This window comes from Trichosurus vulpecula, chromosome 2, assembly GCF_011100635.1.
Source record: "Trichosurus vulpecula isolate mTriVul1 chromosome 2, mTriVul1.pri, whole genome shotgun sequence".
Lineage (NCBI taxonomy): Eukaryota > Metazoa > Chordata > Mammalia > Diprotodontia > Phalangeridae > Trichosurus > Trichosurus vulpecula.
In genome coordinates this window covers 348,324,904-348,350,396 of record NC_050574.1, presented here as the reverse complement: position 1 = coordinate 348,350,396, position 25,493 = coordinate 348,324,904, and the positions used below count along the sequence as shown (strand labels likewise).

Below are 25,493 nucleotides of genomic sequence, written 5' to 3'. Positions count from 1 at the left end.
GACCTGAGTTTGCAGTTTGGCTATACCATTTACTACTTGTATGACCTTGGTTAGGTCACTTAACTCTTCTGGGTCTCAGTTTCCTCATTTGTAAAAATGAGAGATTGGTCTGCATGACCTTAGAGGTTCATTCCAGTCTAAATGTGCAATTGTGGTACAGTAGAATGGGTAATGGATTTGGAGTCAGAGGACCTGGATTCAAATACTGGCTCTATTACTTAATCACTGTGAGACTTTGGGTAAATCATTTTATGTCTTGAAGCCTCATTTTCCTCATTTAAAAATGAGTAAATTAGATGAGATAACTTGGAAGATCCCTTCCAGCTTTAACCCCACAATCCTACAAATTTTCTATTTGACAAATTTTTAAAAATCATAGACACTTGATGTTAAAATTATCTTACCTATTTAGCTTTTGGCTGGAAACAGAAAGCTCCTTTAATCATGACCCTTCCTTCACCAAGCCCCTTCTAAGCATTCGCATGGGGTGGGGGGAAGTGTTGAAATTGGAATGTTGAGCTTGGAATCCTGGGACCTGAATTCAAATCTCAACTATGCAACCACGGGCACTACTTCCTACCACCTAACCTCCCCAGGCCTCAGTTTCCTCATCTGTAAAGTGAAGGTGTTGGCATAGATTACCTTTAAAGTTGCTTCCAGCTCTAGCTCTATGGATCCCAAGAGTGTAGAAGTATACACTAATTTCTTTTGGCTCCTGAACATTAGGAGCTCAGATTCACCATTAACAGAAAGAGGTAGTCAGCCAATAGATTTTCAGCTCCACTCCCTGATATACCTATACAATAAACATGGGCTTTTGCCAAGGATAGATTTCAGGGATATAGGTAAATGTTTAACAACTGACTCACCAGATGGGGAAATTTATGTGTAACACACTTTTAGGTTTTATCTATATTATTATTAATATTTTCCCCTTACTTTCTTAACTCTAGACAATCAACAAAACAATAAATCAAACCCTGATTTGTAATATTTGCCAATTTCCAAGGTGTAAATACATACACTGAAAATTTAACAATCAGCTCTCATAAGCCAGTACAAGCTGGCTCCAGCACTCTCCTGGATAGGTCTATTTAGCACATCTGGCTGAGAGTTCACCTGATATGTTTATTGCAACCTTCTGCCTGTTTTACTTTTATGAGAACAGAGAGAGCTGCCTCTCTACAATGCATTTCTTTGGTATGTTTGATTTTAAATTAAGGAGGTGGCAGTTTGGGCAAATGTAGAGAAATGATTAGAAGTAGTATAGTACAAGGAGTCTTGGACTGGAAGTCAAGAAACCAGGGTTCAAATACCACCTCTGCCACCAAATAGCTGTGTGACATTGGTTGGGGTCACTTTATTTCTCTGGACCCCAATCTCCCTATTTAAAAAATGAAGGAATTAACATGATGACTTATAAGTCTATTGGACTAGATCAGGGGTCAACAAACTATATTCCCTCCCCCCAAAAAATCCAGCCTAGGATGCTAGAAATGATTTTTACATTTTAAAATAAAGTTTTATTACATTTAAAAATGTAAAAACCATCCTTTGTTCATAGGGGACAACTGCAGGATTTGGCTGTCCAGCTGTATAGTTTGCCAACCCCTGGCCTTCATAATTATATGTTCTAATCTCAACCCTGAGAGCCATGATTAGGATCAGAGAGCTGTCATTAGTGTGGTGGCAGTAGGCAGTATAGCCATAGAATCCTAGAAAGTCAGAACTGGCAGGGACCTTATAAGATTTAGAACTGAACATGACCGCTAGGTGGCACAGTGGATAGAGCATCGGGCCTGGAATCAGGAAGACTCATCTTCCCGAGTTCAAGTCCTTCCTAGCTGTGTGACCCTGGGCAAGTCACTTAACCCTGCTTGCCTCAATTTCCTCACCTGTAAAATGGGCTGGAGAAGGAAATGTCAAACCGCTCTGTTATCTCTGCCAAGAAAACCCCAAATGGGATCGTGAAGAGTCGGACACGACTGAAAACGACAGAGCAACAACAGGACCTCAGAGGCCATTTTGTCCAACCTGCTTATTTTTATAATGAGGAAACTGAGGCCCAGAAAGTTTAAGTAACTTAAATAACCAAGGCCACACAGCTTTGCTAGTGGTGGGTAGAGCTGGTACTCGCTGTCATTCTTTATCTCCATATGACTCTTGTTTTTCTGTCAAATTAGTCATGTCTGACTCATCATGATCCCATTTAGAGTTTTCTCGGCATAGACCCTAGAGTGGTTTGCCTTTTCCTTCTTCAGCTCATTTTACAGATGAGGAAACTGAGGCAAGCAGGGTTAAGTGACTTACCCAAGGTCACACAGCTAGGAAGAGTCAGAAGACAAATCTGAACTCAGGAAGATGGGTCTTCTTGACTCCAGACCTAACACTCTATCCACTGTGCCACTTAGCTGCCCCTAGACTCTACATGACTCTAGATGGAATATTAATCCAAAATTCCTGTCCATCTGTTTTCTTCCTCCTTCCCTCAAACACTGCCTTTTTTGATTAATTTTTAAGAAAAGGAATGTTACAATAAAATTTCTATCAATGATGCTTGGAAGAAATTATGGTACCACGAAATTTAAATTCCTCTATCATAGACTTCAGGTAGCCACAGCTGGCTGTGGAGGTAGGAATAACTAGCTTGACGACTTCCTTTTGAGCATTTGACTAAGGAGATCTTACACCACTTGGGAATGTGCTTCACTTCTCTGCCTTCTTTTGTCTCTAGCTTGTCCAGCAAATCACTTCAGATGTGCCACCGGCCTATGTGTTCCCCAGGCTCAGCGCTGTGATGGCAGCAATGACTGCTTTGATGAAAGTGATGAACTTTACTGCGGTTGGTATCTGGGTTTTCAACCTGATTCTTGTCAACAAAAAGCTCCTTGAATACACCCTCTTGTATTTTTAGCCTTAGACTACTATCTTCTAGCTGCATTACCCAGTGATACTCAAATTCAGTTTCTGACTTCCTGCCTAATCCTCTTGGCCAGTTGCATTGGTCACTTTCTGACTTTGACTTCCCATCAGCCCCACTTCCTGTTAAGCCCCTTACATATCAGTCTGGACCAGCTCTTCCCTTTGCCCCCTCCTCACTATGGCCTCTCACTGCTGGGCTGTTCATGGTTACTGATCTCTTCTATATCTACCCTCTTCTCCTCCCTAGCCTGCCAAACCTCTCCAAGCCCCACAGTTGGAGTTCAGTTTGCCGATTTGTAAAAGCAAGGAGGCAGAAGTGACCTAGGAAAGCACACACAGGTGTCAAGAGATTGGAAGATTGTGGGTGGAAGAGTTAGAGGGGGCTATATGCTCTCTGTTACCCAGAAGCTAAAAAACACTTAAATCCACAGACATTCTCACTGAGGAAAGACTCAATTTCATAACTGAAAGGTTGCCTTTAAAGCACATTGACAAAGACCAGCAGAAGTCCCCCTTTTCTGAGAATAGTTTCATTTGGGGGGATTTTTGTTGGTGGCAATATTATGTTTATGGACTAAGGGAGAAGTCTTAAGAAACTAATCCACAAATCACTGTTGGTTCTACCCTTTCCCAAACGCCCTAGAAGTTGAGTTTGCATATAACTGCAATAGCTTACTGTAAATGTTTTTCTTTCATTAACTCCTAGTTGAGAGGCAGCAATGGCATGTTTACTAAACAGGATGCAGACCTCAGGATCAGGAAGACCCAAGGTTCAAGCATAACTGAGGCAAATTGTCTGTGGAATCCTAAACAAATCACAAATCGCAGTGACTATAGTTTTCAGAGTAGAGAATAATCTGCTTTTGTAGAGTGGGGTATCTCCCATGGGTGTTCCCTACCCCGTGGAAATCAGAGATTTAGAGCCCCAGCTCCACATACCATAAAGCAGACCTGTACAACTTGGCAGTAGGTAGGGGCCAAAATTAAAATGGGCTAAACTTCTTCAGTCCACAGATAGGTTAGACTAGAGACAGACGGACAACAGATGGTTGCCACAGGTCACTTAACAAACAGGACAGAGTGAGCAGCAGCAACCCTATATTTTTCATGCCACTGGAAATCCTTTGGTGGGCCTCAAGTGGCCATACGTTGTGCCGGCCTGCCATAAATGTTACTTGCAGTTAGGCCTCTTTGAATATAACACATATACCTATAAAAATTAAAATTAATTTTATATGAATCAATATGCAATACATATGATATTGATCATTTTGGTCTAAATGACCATCTAATGAATTGGTCTAACTTCTCACTACTGATCATTATCTGGTGGTTGAGGCACGCATCTTCTTTTGCTTTATTGCCTCAATGTTTTACAGCAAAGGGATTAATTATGTCATCATCACCTTGGCAGCTGTTGCTGTTTAGTAGATGAACATCCACCCACTTTTCTTGAGTTACTCCTTGGGAGTAAATCAGGAGATGAATGAAATCTTTAAGGAGCGTAGATGCCACACTCAAAAGAGATCTGTTTCGATAATCAACCCCCTCATTTGCCTTACTCCTATGATTAAACGGCTAGAGGCTAAATAAATTCCTCCCAAAGGGCTCAGAACTTCCAAGGTAACTCTCCATTTTCCATTGGCAGCTCTGTTGGTTTCTATTCTAGGACCCATACTGGGTCCCTCTTGATCCCAGGGACTTTTTTTTTTAATTTGTATCCTTAGCACTTATCATAGCACCTGGCACATAGTAGGTGCTTAATAAATGTTTATTGAATTGAATCTGTTAAGTCACGTGAACAGATAAATATAAGGATGGTGGGTGGCATTACAGGACACCAAAGATGACCTGCCACTATGTACTGGATGGAATGCTGTAGTAACCATTTAGATTTTGAGGTCTTTCCCACCCATTAATAGGCCATGTGACCCGCTTACATCACAGGAAGCCTAAGTCACATGTGGTGGGAAGAGCTTCCTGAAAGGAAAAGGAAGTTTTATATCACAGGAAATTCTGAGAGAGAGAGAGAGAGAGAGAGAGAGAGAGAGAGAGAGAGAGGAGGGAGAAAGAGTGAGAGAGAGAGAGAGCAGTTAGGCTGCTAATGGCTGCCGTCATGATAGTTAGAGCTGAACAGGCTGACTTAGCTGTACTGTGACTTTGTTTTGGGGGAGACCCCAGCAGGGAGTTGGAGAGGTTTTGGGATGACGAGGCTCCAGGTGGTGATATTGTGTGTAGAATGTTTTACTGCTCTGATACATTGGATAAATGGCTTGTGGGATCTGGTTCTCTGGTGTCCGAATGAATGGTTTACTTCTTCTACCTTCTGTGTGGAGTCTCGTATACCTTGCGAAACAGAACCAAACAGGCATTTGGACAATTATCATCTACGTTGTTATTATTGCCTAGAAGAATTAATTCAGTTTCCCAAAATATCCACTTCACTTTCCAATTATTTAACTTAGCTGCCAGGTTTGGGGTAGACACTTTTTTTTTTTTGAGGGAGGAAGGTAGGGCAATTAGGGTTAAGTGACTTGCCCAAGGTCACACAGCTAGTAAGTGTGTCAAGTGTTTGAGGCTGGATTTGAACTCAGGTCCTCCCGACTCCAGGGCCGGTGCTCTACTCACTGTGCCACCTAGACACTGCTTTGGATACAAAAAGCATTGCCTTTGTCCAAAGGAGCTTCGTGGGAGTATTACCAGGATGAGAGTACCGAGATTTATGCTTTAGCATGTTTGAATGCAGAATAATTCCTTTTATTTTTAACAGGAAGAAATACCTAAAAATGGACTCCCATTGTTCAATTCCGCCCCTACAAACCATGTGTCTACGACTTGCTAGCCTTCCTTTGGGTTGGGCCTCACAGAACCAGGAGGGTATTGGTTTTTGGAGCAGTGGGCCGAGTTGTTGTTTTTTTTTTTAATTTCAGAAAGTTTGCATGCCCAGTGTGCAGCTGCTACCCTAAGAGGGGCATTTCTCACCCCCAAAGCCTCCCAACACTGACTCAGACTCACCAGTTTGCTCTCTGCTTCTTGTTCTAGGCATGCTCAAGCCTGCTTGTAATGTCAGTGCCTTCACATCACAGGCTCCCCTGGTCTGTGATGGCTTTAGGGACTGCAAAGATGGCCAAGATGAACAGAACTGCACTCAGAGTAAGGAATCTTCACTCTGTGCTCTTTTCGGCAGACCTTTCCCCAAATATTTCTGGGACATGTGTGCCTGTTAAGTATGCAATGCTCTTTATCCCTTTGCTTTTCTTGTAGTTCAGAAGTGTAGGGAAACTAAGGCCCTGAGGTTGACTGACAAGACCCCCTCGCTCTGCCAGTGGCAATGGCATAAGGCACTACTATGTGCCACACAACACCATATGCCCTCTAAGGGTATGCATATCGGGCCTCTTCAGAGCTAAATGTCCTGCAGTTTTCCAAGAACCTTGTTTTTTATTGGTTTATTTCTGACAAGAAGCAAATGATTTTAAGCATTGCTTCTGTCTTTTCTTTTTTTTTTTTTAAGCAGCCACGTGGTACATTGTAGTGAATAGACAGCTGAACTTAGCATCAGGAAGACCTAATTTGAAACTTGCCACAAACATCTACTGGCTGTGTGATCCTGGGCGAATCACCTCTCTGAATCTCAGTTTCCCTATCTGTAAAATGGGGATGATAATAGCACCTACCACCCAGGGTTGCTGAGAAAATACAATAGCTGTAAAGCGCTTTGTATATCTTAAAGCACTGTATAAATGTGATATTATCACTTTTCTTCCCAGAGAAGACTCGAGTCTTTGACGTCCAATTGCTTTTTATCATAGACTGATCAGAGAAGTCACCAAACAGCACTGTCTATTTCCAACAGGCCTCCTCTGATTGCACCACTGTCTTTAAACGAGCCTGAGAGCTGAGATCATTTCATTTCCACCTTCCTTTTTTTTTCTTTTTTGCTGCAGCAGTAAACACAGCATTTGGCAAATGTGCATTAAGTGATGAAATTTGTGATGACTCATGTATATCACTCCCAGGGGAGGTAACAACAGCATGAACTTCTCCTTTGGTTTTCTTTTAGGAATTCCTTGCAACAACCAAACTTTTAAGTGTGACAATGACTTTTGCTTTAGAAAACAAAATGCCAAGTGTGACGGGACAGTAGACTGCCCAGATGGGAGTGATGAGAAAGGCTGCAGTAAGTATGAAGAAGGATCTTCTCGACTGGTGATGCCTTTATTTCTTTGGCTTATTTGATTTAAAAATTTAATCTCCATCTAAACTAAGCGTCACTGAGTGAAAATGTTATACATATATATATATATATATATATATATATATATATATATATATATATCATTGTAGCAAGCAAGAATGGTAGAAAATCTATGGTTTTTATTGGGAGAAAATGGAGGAAAAAAAAGAACAAATCCAAGAACAAATGTAAAAAAATCAAACAGGAACTATCTTTTGTAAATAGAAGTATAAAGTGACCTTTGCCTTGACAAGTCATTAGTAAATAAAACTATTTCATGAACTTATGCTGGTTAATGCTCCAGATGAAGGCATTGCAAATAGCCCGGAGAATAGAAGTTTCACTTGAAACACAATGAATGGATTTCCTTCCTCTCTCCCTATCTGGATATATGCATTAGCCAAAGTTGAGTCATTAGATAAGAAATAGTGACTAAAATGTAATAAAAATTATAATTGATAATAGTAATAATAATGCATGTACACATATGCCTTACATGCTTGTAAATGAGTTTAATGTGATTTCTCTCTTTACATGTACACATGTTTGCATATATACACATGTATACATATACACATACATATACACATATATACATTTGTACATATATACACACCTGTGTCTATAAATATCACTCCTGGGGTAGCAGATACACAGTGTAGAGATAAATACACACACACATATTTGTGTGCATCCCCACTGTGTATATATACACACAAGATATATGTATATGCACATGCATGCATGTATGCATACATATATGTGTCCTCATTATGCAGCTGTTACCCCAAGATTGTCATTTGTAGTCACCAACATTATACACACCACACACATATACATACACACATATACATATGTTACACACCTCATGCTTACTACCTAGGTGGCCTTGGACAAGTCACCTACCTTCCCTAGGTCTCCATTTCTTCTAATGTAAAATGAGGAGGTTGGACAAGAAGTTTTAAGGGTCCATTCCAGCTCTAGGTCTATGGCTACAATTATATAAACTTCAGTGGCCTAAAACTGCACTAAGACTTTTGGAACACCCTGCATAGGTACATTCATTAAATTTCAAGTTATTGAAACTCATCAGAATAGCATAAAACCTCTGAATGGATTCAACCATTATCATGAATCCTTGTCAAATATCTTTCCCATCTATGAAATAAACGTTTATAATCTCCTTGTGGTATTTTAGTAATTAATTTGTGGTTGCATGCTTTCTTCTCCACCCCCTATTTCCCTCCAGGCTTACAATGACCTCAATTTTGAAACCCTTTCAGCTTTTCAGCTATTTGGATCTTATCTTGAGTTCCTACCCATACATTCTAACTCTCCTGGTTTTTCTGGTCACTTGGCAAACTCTAGCCACCAGACCCTTCCCTCAGGTTGATCCCTCTCAACTTATCTCTGCTGCATCCGTCCTCTTCCCCAAGCCCTGTCCCATATAGATGGAATATAATTTTTGTACATAGAAAGGAAGAATATGTGTAGATATGAGCCGAGAGGGAGTAGTTTGGGTAGCACCAGCCTCAGGGAAAACCCAAACGTTCATTCTCCTCTGGAAGAAATGGACACTAATTTACAGCAGTGGTAGGGTCCCAATTCCAGTACAAACTTGATTCCATTTCTCTTCACTGTTGAAGGTTGCAGCAGGACTTTCTCCTCTATTCTCCACCGCATCATTGGTGGTTCTGATACTCTGGAAGGTGGGTGGCCATGGCAAGTCAGCCTCCATTTTGTTGGGTCTGCTTACTGCGGTGCTTCAGTCATCTCCAGGGAGTGGCTCCTCTCTGCAGCCCACTGTTTCCAAGGAAGCAGGTAAGACAGAAGTTCCTTTGCTTGCTGCCTTCACATCTCCTCAGGTGAAAGAATTGCAGAATCTTGGATTTGGAAGGGCCTCCTAGGTTACCTAGTTGAGTCCGTATCTGAAGAAAACTTTCCTCTACAAAATCCCCAACAAGAGCATCTTCCTGCCAACAGAGAATGTATTGCCTTTACCTTTATATGACATTATTTTTAAGGAAATTTTTCCTTTTATCGAGACTAATTTGGCTTCTTTTCAACTTCTCTGCATAATTCTGCCCTCTGGGCTCAAGCCAAACAAGCCAAATGCCTCTTCCACTTGCCAGCCTTTCAAATAGTGAAGGCTGCTGTAATGTTTCCCCTAGCTTTGTTGTGTTGTTGTGTTTGTCCTTCGTTTTTGAAGAGGACCATGACATCAGGAAGATGATGACATGACTGGCAGTTGACTTTGATCTGAGTGAGGGAGGGCTGTGCAAGGTCACCAGCCTCACTTTCTACTCCAGAGTCATCTGGGTCCAGTGGCCAGATATTCAACAGGATGACTGGAGATGGCCCAGAATACATTAGGAGACCCTGGTCCTTTCAGGCTAAGGTCTTTTCAGGTTCTCACTTTGAGTGAGATAATGCCCATTCAGGGAATAGGCCTTTCCCCCCCAGCTAGTCTTTTCTTTTCAAGGCCAGATATCACCAGTCCTTCCTTCCTCCCTACCTCCCTCCCTTCCTTCCCTCATTACACAGCTAGTATCTAAAGCAGGATTTGAACTCAGGACCTCCCTAACTCCAGGGGTGGTACTCTATCCTCTGTGCCACATAGCTGCCCCCAGTTCTTTTAACTGATTGTCATATGGAATGATCTTAAGCCCCTTCACCATTTTAGTTATCTTCTTTTGAGTATTCTCCAAGTTATCAATACTCTCCCTAAAATGTAGTATCTAGAACCAAACCTAATACTCTGCATGTGAGCTGGTCAGAGTAGAGTATGGTATGTCTATCACATCTCTCATTTGAGATAATATGCCTTTCTGAAAAAAACCCAAGACTATATTAGCTTTCCTGTGTGGAGCTTTTATTTTTCCAAAAGAATTTTGTTATTATTTTGTCTAGCTCTATTGTATTTAGGTTGGCATAGCACTTAACTTGTGCATTGATCTTTGCCAAGTTCATTATGTTGGCATGGGCTGGTCACGAGCACTTAATGTGAACCCAACCATTTAAAATATTCTTTGTTTCTTTAAGGAACATCTTGTAGTTGTATCTATACAGATAAATAATGCGCTTCAGTAGGTTGACTCCCAGATACCTTATGCATTTTGTAGTTATTGTGAATGGAACCTCCCCAGAGTTTGTTTCTACTAGATGGAAATGATATCGATTTGTAGTTGTTTTTGTTTAGTTGTTTCACTCCTGTCTGACTCTTCATGACCTCATTTTGTTTTGTTTTGTTTTCTTCTTTTTTAACAAAGAAACTGGAATGGTTCACCATTTCCTTCTTCAACTCATTTTTACAGATAAGGAACAGAGGCAAACAGGGTTAAGTGACTTGCCCAGGGCCACACAGCTAGTAAGTGTCTGAGGCTGGATTTGAACTTAGGAAGATGAGTCTTCTTGACTCCAGGCCCAGGGTTCTATCTAGTAAGCCACCTAACTATCCTGCTCCTGATTTATGTGTGTTTATTTTATAACCTGCTACTTTACTGAAGCTATAGTATCAGTTAGTTTCTTTGCTGATTCCCTGGGATTTTCTAAGTAAACGATCTTGTCCTGAGCAAATAGGAATAGTTTTGTTGGAAGAGGATTTCCAAAGAATTAATAGCATGTAAATAGTCAAGCACGGTGGCACACACCTGTAGTCTATAGTGGTAGAGGTAGGGACTAGAAGATCCTCAAGGTCAGGAGAGTTCTGAGCTGTAGTAGGACTAAATTTGATTGGGTGTTCATGCTAAGTCTGGCATCACTGATCACCTCGGAGCAGAGGGCCACTGGACTACCTAAGGAGGTGTGAAAAAAGAGCAGGTCAAAAGCAGCCATGCTAATTAGTAGTGGGACTGAGGTTACTACACTTTCAGCCTGGGTAAGATAGGAAACTCAATCTCAAAACAAAACAAAACAAACAAAAGCCCGAGCTACTTGTTATTTCTAGTGCAGGGGTAGCTGGGGTCCAGATGCCCAAGTGGTTACTGGAAAGATTTTAGGTTTTCCATGAACTTGTATGAGGCAAAATTTATACCTTTTTTCATTTTTTTCATTTTTATATATTTTATTTTATACATTTAAAAACATTCAGAGGAGAGGTCTATAGGCTTCACCAAATTTCCAAAGGGATCTATGACATACACTCAAAGTTAAGAACCCTCAACCTAGTAGAACAGTCTCAGGAGTAATGCAGGTACCCTGTGCAATTGTAGTCTATATTTATTTTGAAACAAGTGTCTTTCTGTGTAATGATTCATTCTTCAAATCCCAAGTTTCCCTCAAATAAATTCTCCAAGCCATATCTTCTAACCAGATGCCTGCCAGTCTGCTAAGTAAATGATTAATCATACATTTTTGGTTTGTGTAAGCATTTTTACTGACTTAATTCAGTTCAACAAATATTTATTAATTGGGCAAGGCATGAGAGGCACCAGTAGTATATAGCAGGTATCATGAGCAATACTATTAACTTCTCTTGACTCTTTAAGACTATGGGTTACATTTAAGTTTCTAATCTATAGCAGTGGAGAGAGGCTTTATATCAGGAATTCTCCACACTTATGAAATAACAAGTCAGGCTGAACAAAACGGTTGGGGAGGAGGCACAGGGCACTAGGCTTGACGCTTCTCAAAGCTTTGAATGCTTTTCTGCCAACATGTAGAGTGAAGCTGCTAAGATGGTGCCCATGGCTGTCTTACACACCTTGCTTAATATTGTGATTCAATGACTTGCATTCAACGCCTTAGTGTGTTGGGACTTAGGATTCAGCAGAACCTGACGAAAAATTTCCATCACTTGGCACAGAAAAGATGACTGGACTACTTTGGCTTCAGAATGGTGATTACTGCTTTACAAAGTGGGATCTCTAGAGACTTTGGTACACTTGAACTCATATCCTAACTCCTAGTTCAGTGTTGATTTCACCACCCAACACCACCTCTTAAACATTGCTACTAATAATATAATAATATCTATACGTTAGCTCTCAATATCCCTTGATCGCTTGAGCAGGGCTAACGCCCCTGAAAACCATCAATCCACCTGTTTCTGTTTATTACCACAAAACAATCTTGACAGAACTAATTATGTGAATTACCAATGAGATGATGCCATGTTTTTGTTAAATATCATAAGTAAGTTATGATTTCCTGTTAGGAGCCAAAGTTCTAAACTGTATTTCTTCTATCGTAGAACATATTTCTTGTGAGTACTGAGTGACTGGAAATTTTCATTACAGACTGCAGTATGTGTACAGAGGGTGTCACCCAACAGAGTGAGAGAATTTAAAACCATGCCATAAAATGATCAGTTAAGGGAAATGAGCATATTAAACTTGGAGAAGAAAAGCATAGAGAGGCATGATGGCTGGTTTCAAGGAACTGAAGGACTGTTATGTAAAAGGATAAGACTTGTTTTGCTTGGACACCAAGGAGAAGGTAGATTTATTACTCAATTTAAGGACAGACTTTCTAACAATCAGAACTGTCCATCTTGGGATAAACTAGCTCAGGAGTATTGACTCCCCCATCCCTGAATGTCTTCAGATTAAAGCTAGATCATCATTAATAATGAGTAGTCATGGAGAATTCCTCCTTAGGTGTGAGATGGGCTAGATGACTTTTAACATCCCGTCCAACTCTGAGATTCTGTGATTCTTTGATTTTCTCAGCATGTTATCTCATATCCACAGTTGACTGAAAGGTACAAAAAATACAAGATCCTGTTGAATTTCTGTATTGGTTATACATACATGCATATGTGCATGCATACATACATAGATGTATATGTATATTGTTTGTCCTTCGTTTTCGAAGAGGACCAGTGACATCACGGGTGATGTCTTGTGTGTGAATTTGATTTAAGTGAGGCAGAGCTACACAAAGTCATCGGCTTCGCTTTCTCCTTTTGAGTCCAACAGCAAGACAAAAGTCAGGTTGACTGGTGATGGCCTGAGATGCAGTGGATGATCTGGGCTTCTTTGATGCCTCTAAGCATTCCATGGAGCCTGCTTCAGCTACCTTCATGGCCATTGGAGCAAATGGTTTTCGTGCACCCATTCCACTGGGGAAAGTCTTCATATGCTTGGGATAAACATCCTCCTATCAGGGATGGGGAGCCTTCAGCCTTGAGGCCACATGTGGTCCTTGGTGTGGCCTTTTGACTGAGTCCAAGTTTTACAGAACAAATCCTTTTATTAAGGAGATTTGTTCTGTGAAGTTTGGATTTAGTCAGTGGGCCACACTTGAGGACCTAGAAGTCCACATGTGGCCTTAAGGGCATCATTTTCCCTACCCCTTCTAACTCACCACAGGGTTTGAGGCCTGTCAGTTAACCTTACCTTGGTTTAGCCCATCTGCCAAGATGGTTTATTGGGGTGTGACCACTGCATGTACTACAACTTCTTGGAACCATAGTTGAGAGTTGAGTGAATTAGGTGGGCACCAAAGATGGATGAGCATTCATGAAAAGGGCTCAGAAAGCCCTCACATCAGAGGTCCTAATCTTCCTGAACACTATACATGTGTGTGTGTGTGTGTGTGTGTAATTTGACTTGGTATAGTAAAACATACTCCTTAGTGTTTTTCTCCAGCAAGATGTCCCCATGCACATTAAAATCATACAATATTCCTTGATAGATGCAACCACAAAGATCCCTTTGTTGAATGATTAGTATCACAATTCAAAACACGAAGAAGGCTTACCAGAATTGTTTGCCATTGCCAGGGACAATGTCTTATACAGAGCACCTAACTGAAAAGGGGCTCCCTACAGATGGTGAAATCCTCCTGATGATCCTGGTTGCAGATTGTATCATGCCAACTACTTAAAACCTTAGAGTCCTATGGGGCCTCTTCAGTGATATCCCTGACCATACAAAAGAGTTTAGCTTAACAGTCTACACAGAGAAATTAAATGGATGAAAAATACTTTTCTTCAGAATGTGGTATGCTGTGGGATAAGCAGTCTATTAATTTGTCCATCATTACATTGTGACCCCAAAATTCCTATCCACAACAAAGAGAAATGGGCAAGACTTGACGCAGTTTTGATATATTAGGGAAACTGGTGGTCCCTAAGAAATTGGATCCAAGACTCTCCTCTGCAGTCAAGGATCCCTCTACCCCAGGCTTTGCTTCCTTCATAGCAACCAAAGAGATGTCCCAAATAGATTGAGGTAGAACAGTTCTTTGATTGGCCAGTTCCAAAAGAGGAAAGCCACGATTGTCCAAAGGGAAATCTCCCTCAACTGCCAAAGTTAAATCATCAGGCTTTCCACATGTATAAATTATGAGTGTTTAGTCAGTGACTAGGCAACAACATTCTGAGACTTTCCACTAGCATTTTATGAATGTTAGGATCAAAAGATTAAAGTACTAGAGGAAACTGGTTTTCTGGAACACAGAAGACCTCAAAGCATATTCATATGAGTCAGGGGGAGGACAGCAAGTCTCTATCTTTATTCCTAACACAGGTTAATACTCACCTAAACAACAAACTATAAGTCTATATAACATAAATCTATCAATTAAACGCAATATAATCATCAATACATGAATATTATCATCAGTAGAGGATCAATTAATTCCAATCCATGTAATTCTTATTCTAATAATTAATTCTATCCTATTTATCTTACTTATAGACAATCACTGGTACCAATAAACCATGATGAACTGAGTAAATACTGACTAATTGAGTAGGCATATCTAAATTATTCTCACAACATCTGTCCTTGACAGACACTACAGACAGGCAATTAGCCAGGACCAGAATTAAAGAGAAAAGTGGGGTGAGTTGTATTTGGAAAAATTACACAAATTTTAGAATCCCAAGCTGTTTTCCTGACACAGACCCCATATTTTTCCATCACTTTTTAAAGGGATTTTATATGGCTATGAATTATGGAATACACAGAATCTAAAGAATAGGCAACTCAGCGGTCAACAGAGAGATACATATCAGGGAATAGGATAAAACTACTAATGATTTATAGACTCATCTGAGTATCTCCTGAATGTTGAAGCTTATAATGTTTTATGTAATGAAAGAAGGAGGACAAGAAAAATTGGAATCCTTTCTGGCTGTATATATCTACATTTAGTAGACTCACTTTGAAGATACCAATCACATATAAGCTAGTTAAAGAAGATCACAGGAATTGATAAAATTGCTTTGGTTCACTTACAGGTTCATTAGTTATATTCATCAGTTATTCCAACTGTCTCTCTCTACTTTTTTCTGGGGGAAGGGATCTGTTCTGATTCAACTGCCTTAGGATGTGATCTGTGTCATGGAAGGTAGTCATAAAATAAATTAGATCACAGACTTATTGAAGTATTGAAGTAAATGTCTCACTTTTATTGTCAGGGAAATAAGGATACAGAACAGTTATGATTGCCACCGTTTTAAAAACAAGGATGGTGAGGCACAAAAATATCTTATCCCTAATCCAACATCAGTAGCAATAACTATACCTAGTGTTCTATCCTTTGACCTTCATTTTGACAGTGTCCTCAGTACCTCATATAGTACTTGTTTTTGCTTCTAGAAATTGATGCCCTTGCACCCTGCTCCTTTTCTGCCAGGTTATCTGACCCCAGGCCATGGACTGCTCACTTAGGGATGTATATACAAGGTAATGCCAAGTTTGTCTCTCCAGTGAGAAGAATTGTGGTTCATGAGTACTATAATAGCCAAACCTTTGACTATGATATCGCCCTGCTGCAGCTGAGCACTGCTTGGCCTGAAACCATGAAGCAGTTAATTCAGCCAATATGTATTCCTCCCATTGGACAGAAAGTGCACAGTGGAGAGAAGTGCTGGATAACAGGCTGGGGACGAAGGAATGAAGCAGGTGAGCAAGCACTCATTCGTTGCCCTGCCCCCACCCCCCAGCTGTTCTCCTTCAGTACCTTGAGCAGGATGATCTAATAAACACACCGATAGCCCTTCTAATACCTTAGCCTCCCAGTTCAGTAGCCTACTCAAATCCCATGACCTACATCTCTACTCCATTCCTGCCTCCCACAATAATGATTATACATTAGATATTGCCATCTCGCATAACTTCCACCTCCTCGATCAGCTCTGAAGTTCCTTCTCTCATAATAACTTATCCTTCCACTCTTCCTTTCCTTTACTCATTGTGTTAAAATTGTATCTTGTTCTGGTCCCCTTGACCACTCCCTCTCCTTCTAGTCAGTAAGTTTTAGCAAGAAATGAGATTTGCTAAGGGGAATCTGGAAGCCACATACAACGCATCTCAAAGCCCCAAAGAGCATAATTCACAAGTTATATCATATATCAACTAAAATTCATATCCTGGTAATATGTGCTGATTCAGGGGAAACCATCTAGATACTGCTTCTTAAGGCTTCTGGTCCTATGATATGTAAATTCCATATAAAATGCAGACTTCCGCAGTTCCCGATCAGCCGAATATCAAAAAGGTGCTGATTGCTTTGAGATGATGACTTTGAAGTTTTACCGGTAGCTTTCAGAAAGTTTATATATCTTATTAAATTTACCACAAAGTGATGCAGATAGGAGCTGGTCTGTTTCCTTCAGAAAACTTGCAAAAATGAGACCTCAAACTCCTATCTTACCCCACCCCCCCAGCTCCCAATTCTAATCCATGGTTATGTGAGTGATACTCTGTCTCTCCCCATCGCTATCCCCTTCCCCTTGAGGTCTGCCTTCACTATCCCATTCCCCTGTTCTTGAGCTGCCTTCTGCCTCTGTACCATTTCTGCTGCTTGTCTCTGTGCCTCATTAAAATGTAATTGCTTTCTGTTTCCTGCTGTCACTCCCAGTCTTTCCTGGCGAGTACCCAAAGAATTGGGTGTGCCTGCCCCTATTTCATAATTTATAATTTAATTATCAGTTCATTCCTCCTAAACTTATTCTCCGTCATCACCACCACCTTAATTTCTTTCACTCATCTCTGTTTTCCTGGGTCTTCACTCCTGTGTGGTTTTTTTACAGTCCTGACCCTGAGGCTGTATAGAGTCTTTTACCCTTGAGCCTTTGGCAACTTTGTTTTATCATTACTTGTTTTCCCAAACCTCAATCCTGGGTTACCTCTAGTAGATAGATAGATAGATAGATAGATAGATAGATAGATAGATAGATAGATAGATAGATAGAGAAACAGATGATAGCTAGACAGATAGACAGATAGTAGACAGATAGACAGACAGTAGACAGATAGATGGGCAGACAGATGGATAGACAGACAGATAGAAAGACAGAGGGATAGACAGACAAGTGGACAGATAAGTAGATAGACAGAAAGACAGATGATTGATAGACAGATAGATAGACAGACAGACAGATAAATCGACAGAGGGCTAAATAGAACATTTATTAAGTGATAACTATGTACCAGGCATAGTTCTCCACCCTTCACCTTCTCTGTTATCACATGTTGTTCAATACTGCTGGAAAAAGTATGGTGTAGTTGAATGGAGTGCTAGACTTGTAGTTGGGAAGACCCAAGTTCAAGTCTCACCTTAGAAACTGACTATATGACCTTGAGCAAGTTATATAACCTCTTTTGGCCTCACTCTCTCATTTGTAAAATGAAGGGTTTGGACTAAGTGGCCTCTTAGATCCCCTTCAGTTCTAAATCCTTGATCCTGAATTCATATAACAATGCCATCTTGATCCACTTCAAATTTGCATTATCTAATCTCAACTGCTCATTGCTGATGGCATAACAATTCTTCCTATGCACCCTCTCACTCCAAACCATACATTCCAAACCTTCTGACCACTTCTGAAGTACATTACAATGGGGATTCCTTTCACACATAGGTTGGACTAGATGGCCTCTAAGGTTTCTTGCAAGTATCAAAGTCTATGATTCTAAGATTTTCTTTACTCCCTAACCCCCCTATACCACTGTCCATTTCCTCTCAGCATAGGATCTTACCTCCTACTTTTTTTGCCTCCTTTTGTATCCCTAGCACTTAGCACAGTGCCTTAGTAGGAGCTTAATAGTAGGTACTTAATAAATGGAAGCCATGTGCTGTGAAACCCTCTTTATGCTCTATTCCATATCTCAAAACTCACAAAATAATTCTCCTTTCTTCTCCCTTTTGCTCCAGCCATTAGAAGATATGTTTTTTCTCTTTTGCTAAAGCAAATTTCCCTACTTGCATCTGCCACATTCCATCACTTCAAAGAACTTTGCTCCTTTCATCATTTGGTTTCTCTATCCTTCACTCTTCTTACTATTTCTTTTTGTGATATCGGTAAACACATCCCCCTCCTGTATTCTAAAACAACCACAAAACCTTTTCCTGAATATTTATTCCACTCTGTCTCTCAGCCAAACTCCTAGAAAGTCAACTGTTCTCCTTGAGTGCATTTCCTTCCCTTCCCAACGCTTCTCAGTCCCTTTCAATCTAGCTTTTGAAACCTATAACTCAGCTGAAACTCCTCTCTCTAAAGTGATCAATGACCTCCTGTTATATCCAATTGCTTTTTCTTAGTCTGAAACTTCTGATACTGTTGTGTACCCCTTCTCTTGGATAGTCTTTCCTTCCCTGGATTTTGGGGCACTACCTTCTCTGGTTTCTCCTAAGAGTTATAATAATTGACATTTATTTATATAAAGTATTAAGGCTGGCAAAGCACTTAGCATGCAGTATTTCATCTCATATCACGCAACAGTCCTGAAAAGTGTTGTAGGTATTATCATACTCACCTTACAGATGATAAAACAGCCTAAAATACATTAAGTAATTTATTTAGGGATCATATAGCTAGTAATTATGTGCAGTGGGTTTGAACACCAGTCTTCCCGACTCCAGCACTGGCACGCCATCCATTACAACACATTACCTTCTATCTGACTACTTTTGTCCCTCTCCCCTAATATTGAATTTTATGCAAGGTTCTGTCCTGGGCTACCTTCTTTCTCTCTAATTTTAAGTCATCAGGTTCCTGGGTTTATTTATCATCTTTATCCTGAAAACTTCCAAATTTCATAACCAGTCCCAATCTCTCTTGAGTTACAATCCTTTGTTGTCAGCGACTTGCTGAACATCCATTGACCAGCATCTCAACATCAATATATCCAAAATGGCTCTGATTACCTTCCTTCTTAAGCCAACCTGTTCTTCAAACTTCTCTATTTCTTTTGAGGGCACCACTGTCTTCCCAGTTGGCCAGTTTCACAACCTCAGGGAAATTCTTGACTCTTCTCTTCTCCTTCACACCCCTATATCCAATCAATGATCAAGTTTGATCACTCCTGGGTCCTTATCTCTAATGTCCATCTCCTCTCTACTCACATTCAGTAAATTCAGTAAACATTTATTAAGCTCCTACTAAGTTGTGCTAAGCATTGGGAATACCAAAGGAGATAAAAAACAGTCCCTGCCCTCAATATGCTTACAATCTAATGGGGAAGGGGGAGACAACATGCAAGCTAATATATACAAAACAAGCTATGTACAGGATAAATAGGAAATAATTAAAAGAGTCAAAGAGCTGGAATTAAGAGGGGTTAGGGAAGGCTTCCTGTAGAAGGTGGGGTGTTAGATGTTAGGTCAGGTCAATAGTTGGAGCAGATGAGATAGAGCATTCCAGGCATTCTACTTCTATGTCTTCTTGTCCAGAATGTCGCAAGAGCCTCTTAATGGATGGGCCTGTTTCTTGTCTCTTTACTCTCCAATCCATCATTAATTTGGTTGTTAAAATAATTTCTTAAGACACATTTAATTGTGTCACTTCCCTGATCTTCCCAATTTTTTATGTTCTTCTTGCTTTTTGTTTTCTTCAAGTCATCGAGCACCTACACTGTACTAAATGCTAGGGATGCAAAGGAAAGCAAAGCACAATACCTGCTTTCAAGGAGCTCAGTCTAACGGAGGCAACAACACGAAAAAAAAACTATGTACAAATAAGATATACACAGGATAAATTGGAGATAATCTCAATAGAACATTTGTTCCATCAAGCTAGGATACACATTTGCATAAATGTGTACATTTATGTGTACATCATTTAAGAGAATGCCCACGTATGAGGGGGCATACGGATAATGTATGACCATTGGTGTCCCTTCAAATATCTGGCCTCCTGTTTACCAATCTCTTCAGTTCTCATGACCTATACTTTCATTCCACACATAGAACATATTAGTCATGTCCCCTTTCCCTGAGCAAAACACAATGAGAGGTGGCACAGTGGATAGAGGACTGGCCCTGGAATTAGGAGGGCCTGAGTTCAAATCTAGCTTCAGACATTTACTAGTTGTGTGACCCTTGGCAAGTCATTGTTTGCCTCAGTTTCCTCAACTGTAAAATGTGCTGGAGAAGGAAATGACAAACCACTCCAGTATCTTTGCCAAGAAAATCCCAAATAGGGTCATGAAGAATCAGACATGATTACAATACTCAACAAGAACAACCTTTGACTCCAGAGTGCTGGCTTTTTTTAATAGGGGACCATAGTACTTACCATCCTTACTCACTGTTTCACATCCTCAATTTGGAGTAAAAAAACAACTACGTGAGGAGAGGTCTCTGAAAGGTCCCTTCAGCTGGGAAGGAGGGGCTTCTATGCCTCCATCTGATACTCAGTTCTGGGCTGTCCCAAGTTTCCCCTCCCCCCATGATTGCACCTGATAGAGAGGAGCAGAGCCTCTCTAATGATCCCTGTCCCAGCCTGCTCCTTATTTTGGGACCAATCTGCCATGAATCTGTAGTGCCCTTCTCCCCTTCCTCTTTGCCCCTCACACACACAATTTCAGCACCGTGGGGCATAACCTCTTTTGCCTAAATCTGGTGCTATGTTTGCTAGGCAATGTACATTCTTATTTCCCACCATTGGAAGGTAAGCTTCTTAAGGGTATGTGGTATAACAGAGGGACGGGATTGAAATCAGAAAGACCCGAGCCTCTGACATTTTACTAGCTGTGTGACCCTGGGTAAGTCACTTTACCTTTTGGAGTCTCCATTTCTGCACCTGTAGAATGGGTGTGACAATAGCACCTACGTACAGGGTTTTCCTGAGGATCCAATGAAACAACATCTGAAAAGCACCTTACAAACTTTTAAAGTGCTGTGCAAACGTGAGCTTCCGAGCACGAGAACTGCAAGCACTGAGCTTAGAGGTTACTCTAGGTTCCACTCTGCTCTAGAGGATTGTTGTATTTGTCTTTTGTTTTCGAAGAGGACCATGGCATCAGGGAAACGATGACATGACGTGCAGTTGACTTTGATTTGAGTGAGGGAGGGCTGTGCAAGGTCACCGGCCTCACTTTCTCCTCCAGAGCCATCTGGGTCCAGTGGCCTGATATTCACCAGGACGACTGGAGGTGGCCCAGGATGCATCGGGAGACCCTGGCCCTTTTAGGCTACGGTCTTTTCAGGTTCTCACTTTGAGCGAGGTTACCCTAGAGGAGAGCTCTTATAGGATCACGAGATTAGAGCAGAAGGGATCTCAGAGGGAATCTAGCCCATTTGCTTCACTTATGTATGAGAAACCTGAGGCCCAAAGAGGTTCCTGGGCAGCAAGTGACAGACACAGGATTTGAACACAGGTCCTCTGATTCCAAAGCCAGCATTCTTTTCAATGCACCATGCCACATTCCCTTTGATCTTCCAGGCCCACCAGTGTCCTTTGCTGTCATTTTCAAAGGCTTCAGGATGAATGTCCTGTGACATGTGGGCCTGGAACCTTGTTCTGGTGTCTCACTGTTTGATATTCTTTAAACACAGGCACCAAATGGAGACAAAGATAGCTAAGTGGCACAGTGGATAGAGTGCCAGGCCTGGAATTGGGAAGACCAGCCTCAGACACTTACTAACTATGCGACCCTGGGAAAGTCACTTCACCCTCTCTGCCTCAGTTTTTCTTATTTGTAAAATGAGATGGAGAATAAAATGGCAAACCACCCAGCATCTTTGCCGAAAAATCTCCAAATGGGGTCACAAAGAGTTGGGTGTGACTGAAATGACTCAACAACACCACCACCAACAGTATTTATATATCATTTTAAAAACGAGACTTCAAATTCTTGCTCCTGAACCCTCTTCCATCTCCAGCTCCTGAATGCTCCCAACTCTAGTCCACGGTTACATTGTCTTCACGGGCTCTTCTGTCCAATTGTTCATGACCCTGTGGACCATACTGTCCATTGAGTTTTTGTGGAAAAGATAATTTACCATTTCCTTCTCCAGCAGATTAAAGCAAACAGAGGTTAAGTGACTTGCTCAGGGTCACACAGCTAGTAAGTGTCTGAGGCTGGATTTGAACTCAGGTCTTCCTGACTCCAGGTCTAGTGCTCCAGCCACTTAACTGCCATCTTAACTTTTAGGTCAATAAGTGATTCTGACCAACAATTCTAAAGTGAAGAAAGAGGGGTGTGTGTGTGTGTGTGTGTGTGTGTGTGTGTGTGTGTGTGTGTATTTCATTCTTGTCTTCTACCTTCCACTTTTTTCTTCCTAGATAGTAAAGGTTCCACGATCCTGCAGCAAGCTGAAGTCGAACTTATAGACCAAACTATATGTGTTTCCACCTATGGAATTGTTACTTCCCGGATGCTTTGTGCAGGTGTGATGTCTGGGAAGAGAGATGCTTGCAAAGTAAGTAAACAATAACCCTCTGTCTCAGAGTACACTCTACTTTCTGATACCTATTAGCATATTCTAACCTCCTTTAGAAGTCTGTGAGGTGACCTGGGCATTACCTCCCTGGCTAGTGCAGGCTCATCCCAAGGAGACCTAGGGAGAGAAGAGAAGGGCTACCAGGTAGTTGTCAGAAGAGAAGGGGAATTTTTCACAGCGCCTTAACTCATTTCTCTACACGACCCCAGTTGCCGTACCCTTAAAATCTATTGGCATGCAAGAAAAGGGCTGCCAACCCTAGATCTAGGGGTCTCAGTCTAGGTCACAGAGGTGGGGAACCTACAGCCTCAAGGCCACACGTGGCCTTCTAGGTACTTGGATGTGGTCTCTTGACTGAGTCCAAGTTTTACAGAACAAATCCTTTTATTAAGGAGATTTGTCAAATAAAATTTGGATTCAGTCAAAGAGCCACACTTGAGGGCCTAAAGGCCATATGTGGCCCCGAGGCCGCAGGTTCCCCACCCCTGGGAGAACGGACATGGCATCAGAAGACCTGGATTCAAATCTGGATTCTGCCGGTTACTTTTGGTAGAAATTCGGGCAAGTCACTTAACTACTCTGATTCTTAGTTTCTTCATTTGTAAAAGAATTAGATTTTCTCCAAGGTCCTAAAATTCTCCTACCTTCTGACTTTAAGGTGATATTGGCTCAGGCAGCAGACTAGATCAAGCAAGTATGTTTGGTGTGATGAAAATCCCTGCGTTAATCTGAACCTATTTTTCTCACTATCCACAGTGACCATAAATCAGGTACATGAGTGATGAGAGGAAAATTTGCCTTATGCTATTGAGACAGGTCTGATTTCTGAGTTTTCACAACCTTGGGATCCCACAGAGTTACAATAATCCAATTGTTGCAAAAAGAATCAAATGCAATTATGATTTGAAGAAACAATACTAGAACAAACATTCCAGAATAAGGATTGAATCTGTGATTTCATTGGTATAGGGAATTTCCCCCCTGCTAATGCAGGCCAGCATTTTCTCTACAGTTTGTAATTTTAGGGAGCTGCCCCCAGCACTAAAAGGTTAAGTGACTTGCCCCAGGCCACTCCAGCTTTGAGATCAGTTCTCTGTTCATTATTTCATGATCCCTCTGAGAGCAAGCAGCTCATAGATTCATAGCCACCTGAGCCTTAATACTGGGGAGGTAGAAACTCAAATCTCCTCAAATCAAATATCTTCAGTTGAAGGAAGCCTACCATCGATGTTACAAACAAAGGTGAGCTGACATTTAAAGGTTCATTTTCCTTCCCAATATCTCAGTGGCACATCAAGAAACTTCACTAGCCACGAGGAATGTGGACAAACTAATGCCTAAACTAGATTACTTTTGAAATAAATGTTCTTAATACATTAATAAAACAAGTTAAATTGCTTGTCGGACAAATGTGACTGACATAGATATGATCTTATTATAGGGAGATTCGGGCGGACCATTGTCATGTCAAAGAAAAAGTGATGGAAAATGGATTTTGACTGGCATTGTTAGCTGGGGACGTGGATGTGGAAGAGCAGACTTTCCTGGTGTTTACACAAGGGTGTCAAATTTTGTTCCCTGGATTCACAGATACGTACCTTCCCTTTTGTAACTCCGGTTGTGATTGCCCTGGAATTCTGAATGTTCACCATGTGAGAATACCATTAAAATGATTTAGTAATTACTAACGGCGATGTCCATTTTTCTTCAGGAAATGTCATAGATCACATGCACATTGCTGGGTGGGTTACAGATGGAGGGTGGAATAATACGCAGTTTTGTTCAGATAGAATTTTCCTGTCAGTATTCATTCACTCACTAACTCATTCATTCAATAAACATATATTTAGTACTCATTGTGTTTGAGGCACTATGGCAGGTACCAGGGCTAAAATGATAAATAGGACACGGATCCTATTGTCAAGGAACCTATCACCTCTTTGTGTACGTTTACACAAGTAATTATGACATAAAATCGAGAGTTCGAGATTAGTGCCAAGTTTAGGCAAAGTGCTATAAGAAACTTGAGAAAGGAGAGGTCACTTTTCACTTTCACCTGGAGGGGCCAGGAAAGCCTTCATGGAAGAAGAGCTACTTGAACTGAGTTTTGAAGGAAGGGAATGACTCTAGTAAATGAAGATGGAGAGGGATGAATTGGAACTCAGGACCTCCTCTTTCCACGGCTGGCACTCTATCAGCTGCACCACCTAGCCACCCCTTGAAATATTTCTCATAGCACAGCAGTATTCCATCACAATCACATACCACAAGTTTTTCAGCCATTCCCCAGCCGATGGGCATCTGCTCAATTTCCAAGTCTTTGCCACCACAAAAGAGCTGCTATGAATATCTTTATACAAATAAGTCCTTTTTTCCTTTTCTTTGATCTCTTTGTGGTACAGACCTAGTAGTGGTATTGCTAGGTCAAAGGGTATGCATAGTTTTATAGGGCATGAAAGATATTACTGAGGTAGAATCAATAGAACTTTATAACTGATTAGACATGTGGGATGGTGTGGGGGAGGTGTGAAGGGGTGTGGAGAGACAGAAAGCTAGAGAGAGAGACAGTTACTACAGAGATAGAGGCAAAAACAGAGAAAGATAGAGACAGAAAGACAGAAAAGACACACAGAGAGACACAGAGAGAAAAACAGAGAGACAGAGATAGATAAAGTCAAAGAAGACACAGAAAGACAGAGACACACAGAGAAAT

General features: G+C 41.0%; 1 protein-coding gene across 1 annotated transcript in view; it reads left to right on the top strand.

The window, feature by feature from the left end:
* The window catches only part of TMPRSS7 (transmembrane serine protease 7), an 84,384-nt gene extending 59,922 nt beyond the window's left edge, over positions 1-24,462 (top strand). The window contains exons 12-18 of the mRNA XM_036745362.1: positions 2,735-2,842; positions 5,965-6,075; positions 6,986-7,102; positions 8,806-8,980; positions 15,746-16,014; positions 22,623-22,759; positions 24,222-24,462. Of these exons, the coding sequence (XP_036601257.1) occupies positions 2,735-2,842; positions 5,965-6,075; positions 6,986-7,102; positions 8,806-8,980; positions 15,746-16,014; positions 22,623-22,759; positions 24,222-24,392 (1,088 nt within the window). The 3' untranslated portion in view covers positions 24,393-24,462. The remainder of the gene's footprint in view (positions 1-2,734; positions 2,843-5,964; positions 6,076-6,985; positions 7,103-8,805; positions 8,981-15,745; positions 16,015-22,622; positions 22,760-24,221) is intronic.
* Positions 24,463-25,493: the final 1,031 nt, after the last annotated feature.